This window comes from Argiope bruennichi, chromosome 5 (genome assembly GCF_947563725.1).
Source record: "Argiope bruennichi chromosome 5, qqArgBrue1.1, whole genome shotgun sequence".
Lineage (NCBI taxonomy): Eukaryota > Metazoa > Arthropoda > Arachnida > Araneae > Araneidae > Argiope > Argiope bruennichi.
Genome location: NC_079155.1, coordinates 134,108,591 through 134,113,705, shown reverse-complemented (window position 1 = coordinate 134,113,705; position 5,115 = coordinate 134,108,591). Strand labels below are relative to the sequence as shown.

Below are 5,115 nucleotides of genomic sequence, written 5' to 3'. Positions count from 1 at the left end.
GCTTGGTGAAAAATACAGCTTCCGTTTTTGAGGTATTTATGGCGATTTTCCACTCGTGGAACCAGCTATCTAGGTCTTTAAGGTGTTTGTTGAGGGCGTGTGTAATGTATCTTATGTTCCTGTTTTTGGCCAGTATCGCGGTGTCATCTGCAAAAATGCAGAGTTTAGTATTTAAATTTTGTGGTATGTCATTTATGTATATGGAATATAGGGTGGGAGACAGTTTTGCCCCTTGTGGGACGCCTGCTTGTATGGAGCGAAGTTTGGAGAGTGTGGCATTTACTCTAACTGTGAATTTTCTATTGAAAAGGAAAGAATTAATGATCTGAATTAGTGGGGGTGGTATGGAGCGAAGTTTGGAGAGTGTGGCATTTACTCTAACGGTGAATTTTCTATTGAAAAGGAAAGAATTAATGATCTGAATTAGTGGGGGTGGTATGTTGTATTTAATTAACTTGAAAATTAGACCTTCAAGCCACACTCTGTCAAAAGCTTTTTGTATGTCAAGGAAAACAGCACCTGTGTGTTCTCTTTTCTCAAATCCTGAGGAGATAAATTCAACTGCTCTGAGTAGCTGGTGAGTTGTTGAAAGTTTGGGTTTGAAACCAAATTGGGAGGGGATAAGAATATTATTTTCATTTAGGTGGTTGTTTAATTTTTCGAGAATAAAATGTTCAGTAATTTTACTAAAATTTGGAAGGAGAGATATTGGCCTGTAGTTGGAGGGGATAGTTGGATCTTTACCAGGTTTGAGAATTGGAATCACAACTGCTGTTTTCCATGCTGTGGGGAAATATTTAAATTTAAAAATTAATGACAAAATATTATAGAATTTAATTAACGTGATTAATGGTAGATTTCTGATTATTAGGTTGGAGATGCCATCAATTCCTGGTGCTTTTTTAGTATTTAATTTTTTAATGTAGTTAAAGAAATCTATGATGGGGGGGGGTTCTAATTCTGTTGTGTCTTGTGTTGTGTAGAATTTGTGTAGTGTTGTTTCAACAATGTGTTCTGTGTTTGTGTTGTGCATGTCGTTTAGTGTAAATTGTTGCTCCAAGCTTTGCGCTAAAGTTTCTACTTTGTCTGTGTTGGAAATTGCTTTACCGGCCGGGCCATTAAGGGTTGATATTTTAGTGTGTTGTTTTCTCATGTGTTTTGCAGTGTTCCAGAGTGAGTTGTCATTTGGTTGAAGGGTTGTGAGTTTATTTTTCCAGTCTTCTTGTATAGCTTGTTTTTTGGTTTTGTTGGTCAGTCTATTTAATTTGTTATATTCTTTTTTAACTGCTGGGTCCCGAGTGGTTTGCCATTTTTTCATCGCATCATTTCTTAATTTATAGAGGTTTTTAACTTTGTTATTAACATATTGGGCTATTGTTTGGGAATTTGCGTTGAAGGTGTTTATTATTGTGTTGGAGAATTCTTCTATCAGTGAGTCGAGCTCATGAGTGTTGTTTGCTGTGGAATTTAGATTAGTGTTGTTTATGGTGTCTTTTTTAAATTTAATCCAGTTTGTTTTTATTTTATTGCTATTTTTAGGGGTTTTAAATTTAAAGTAATAATTTAGTATAACTGGATTGTGATCTGAACTGAGCTCCGGGACTGAGGAATGAATCTTTGGAACGTGGCAGCAGCGTTAAAAGTCCAAACGGCATGTACAAAAATTCGAAAAGTCCAAAGGGCGTAGCAACGGCTGTCTTTGGAACGTCCTCTTCTTGCACTGGAATCTGATGATAGGCCTTTGCCAGGTCCAGAGTTGAGAAAATCTTTCCTTCGAGCACCTGCAAGCAGTCTTGGATATGTGGCACTGGATAGCGATCTGGAATTGTCACGCTATTCAGCTTCCTGAAATCTCCACATGGACGCCAGTCCCCATTGCTTTTGGGAACCATGTGAAGAGGTGAGGCCCAGCAGCTTTTCGAAGGCCTACAAACTCCTGTTGCCACCAGAAATTCAAACTCCTGCTTCGCAGCCCTTAGCTTGTCAGGGGGGAGTCTTCGCGGTCTTGAGAATACTGGGGGTCCCGTAGTTTGAATGCAGTGCTTGACATCGTGTTTAGCCTGGTGCATCGAACTAGCTTCAGTGAGCTAAGGAAACTCAGACAGCAGTTGATGGAACTCTGTATCTCCCTTGATTGTTTTGATGCTGGCACTCTGATCACTCTTCACTATTCCTCGTGATTGAAGTTTTGTAAGAGGGTCGATTAAGCATCCTTGGCGAACGTCGACTAACAGTCCAAAGTGGCGAAGAAAATCTGCACCAATAATTGGTTGCGAAACTGCTGCAATTACAAACGGCCAATGGAAAGCTCTACGCAGGCCTAAATCTAACTTGAGGAGAAGCTGACCAAAGGTAGGTTATTCAGTGCCATTTGCTGCAAAAAGTTGAAGTTTCGCCTTTTCAGAGCGTTGTTTGGACGATGAGGGTGGAATAACTGAAATATCTGCACCTGTATCAATCAGGAAGTTTGAAGATGTTGATCTATCAGACAGGTACAAACGGTGAATTTCAGTTGAGCCGTCACCCGATGGTCCGAGTGACGGCCGTTTTAGTTTTCCGCCGAAAAAGAGCAAGATGGTCTGCACTGCTGTGCTCTCCGCTTGAAACGCTGGTGATACCAGCAGTGGGAAGGATTTCCCTCTTCTCTGTTAGCCTCTCTCTGGTGAAATCGTCTACCAGACTCTCGGGAGCGGGACCTGGGACGTGCCTCTAGGCGAGATAGGAGGGACGAGATCTCCATCAGAGTGGCTTGCATGGATGCTTCTGATGACACAGCCTGGATCGAAACAGTATCAGTTGCTGCTGCCATGATTCCGTCGGCCATCTCCGCTAACCGCTCCAATTTGTCGTTGGTGATAGCCAAGATCTGCTGCACGTGGTTAGGCAGTCGTTGAAGAAACAAGGACTTCAATACCTCTTCGCTGAACTTATTGCCGGCCTTATTCCTCATTTCTATCAGCAACCGGGAAGGTTTTCTATCCCCGAGCTGCATCCCGGAAATAACGTCCTTTAATTTTTGCTCCTCACTTTGCGCGTACTGACAACACAGTCTTCTTCGCAGTGCTTCGTAGGGTCTTTCTGCAGGCGGATCTTGCATAATGTCACCAACGACCTCTAATTCTTCCGGTTGCAATACCGACACAATATGGTGAAATTTCGTAATTTCAGTTGTCACACCGACGAGAATAAATTGGCTCTCTATTTGCTTGAACCATAGTTCCGGATTAGCACGCCAAAATGGAGGGGCTTTGACGGCGACACGTGCTATATTTCCACTTGCTTCGTTCTGCATAATTACGATAAGCAATAAAAATAACGATATATTTTGTATGAGCACAGTTCAAGGAGATCGCTACACAAAACTTGAGTCGCTTTTCTGTTAAAACCGTTTCGATGGTGATGGATTTTTCACAAGAAGCGCATGGTTTGTTCAAGTCCAAAGGTCACCAATATCGGGATGCAGGAAGTCGCTCACCGCTCGCTTTCCAGAGATCAAGTGAAGGGTCGAAGGTCGAGTTCTTCTTTTTATCTCCGCTGAAACCGGTTTCTCTTCTTCTCGCCTCGTTGGCATTTTTTCCGCGCTAGTGGCGAGCCGCTACAGGCCATAATGTTTATATGCAAAACCCTTTAATGCTTTGATTTTTTTTAAAGCTTTATTTTTAATTTTATTTAAGATCGATCCGTTTTGATTTCTTTTTGAAAAAGGAATTCCGAGGAATGTAATTGAGTTTTTCCATTGGATGTTCGTTCCTGCTAGTGAGATATTTGGGTGGGTAAAATTAATTTTGTTTGAAATATCGGCTATGTAACTTTTCTCTGCATTAACTGAAAGCTTCCAATACGTACACCATTAATGTACGTTTTCCATTGTTTTTTTTTTTTGTAATTTCTTAGCAATAAGTTCAATAGACTGGTGCGAGCAAAATATAAATATGTCGTCCGCAAAGATCAAACAATCAACTTCATTTTCAAGAGTTTCAAAAAAATCCGATATAAAAATTGCCCATAAGATTGGCGAGAGGACACTACCTTGTGCTAATCCTTTGTTTGTAATTCTTATGTAGGAGAGTGTTTGTCTCCATCGCACTTGAAACGAACGGTGACTAAGGAATTGATGCAACCAAGCGCATATCTTCCTGCAGATGCCCAATTCCAAGCATTTATATATCAATCCGTCAATATAAAACGAATCATAAGCTTTTGCGATGTCGAGACTAATACCAATGAAATGTTTTTTTCCCTCTTTGCTTTTGAAATGCTGTAATATAATGAGTAAGTGGCTGCCCTATTGTCCTTGTATGGTAAAAAACCAAATTGTTTTGGATGAAGTTTTTTGTTCTTTATAAGAAAATCAGTAATTCTTTTACATAAGATACGTTCAAAGATTTTGGAAAAAACAGATGTTAGAGCTATTGGCCTATATGATGTTATCTGAAGCTTGTCTTTATTTGGTTTTGGAACGGGAATAATAAGTGCATGTTTCCATGTTTTGGGAACATATGCTGTGTTAAAAATCTGTTGAAATATTTGAAGGATGTAATAATTTGCATTTTTGTTAAGTTTTTTGAAAAAGGATGCGGGAATATCGTCTGGACCTGGGGTTGTTGTTTTTGATTTTTTAATTGCGAATTGTAATTCTTCCATTTGTAGTACTCCGTTTAATTCGCTTTCCTGATTGTCCGTAAACTGGATTGGTAATGGTTCGTGAGAACTGGAATTGTTGGCATAAAATTCTGCGAAAAGATTACTTTGCACGAATGGGTTTGTGATAAAAGAATTGTTAACAGAAATGGTGTTGAAGGAGTTATTATATTCATATTGCTGATTCAGTTTTCTTAAGATAGAATAAAATAAACGAGGATTTCTTGCACTATTACATAAGTTATCCCAAAATTTTTGTTTTGCTTGTTTACTATAAAATTTGAATCTGCTTGCGAATTTTTTGTGAAGAATCCAAAATTTAGTTGATATGCATTTTAATGCTTTCTTCCGATATATGATTTTAAGGTTGTAAAGTTTGTGACAGGTTTTATCCCACCAGGGTGGGTATTGTTTGTTATTCAAAGGTATTTTTCTAGTATTATTGGATATGATTTCTGAAAGGTTTGATGAAAC

At 39.2% G+C, this 5,115-nt stretch overlaps 1 protein-coding gene across 1 annotated transcript; it reads right to left on the bottom strand.

Moving 5' to 3' along the window:
- Nucleotides 1-2,548: 2,548 nt before the first annotated feature.
- LOC129968419 (uncharacterized) lies at nucleotides 2,549-3,292 on the bottom strand. Its single transcript, XM_056082277.1, has one exon. The coding sequence runs from the start codon at nucleotides 3,290-3,292 to the stop codon at nucleotides 2,549-2,551; it is 744 nt and encodes a 247-aa protein (XP_055938252.1).
- Nucleotides 3,293-5,115: the final 1,823 nt, after the last annotated feature.

What these genes read in the sequence shown, in the direction of transcription:
- LOC129968419 (XM_056082277.1), bottom strand. Translation starts at nt 3,292, where the DNA reads ATGCAGAACGAAGCAAGTGGAAATATAGCACGTGTCGCCGTCAAAGCC.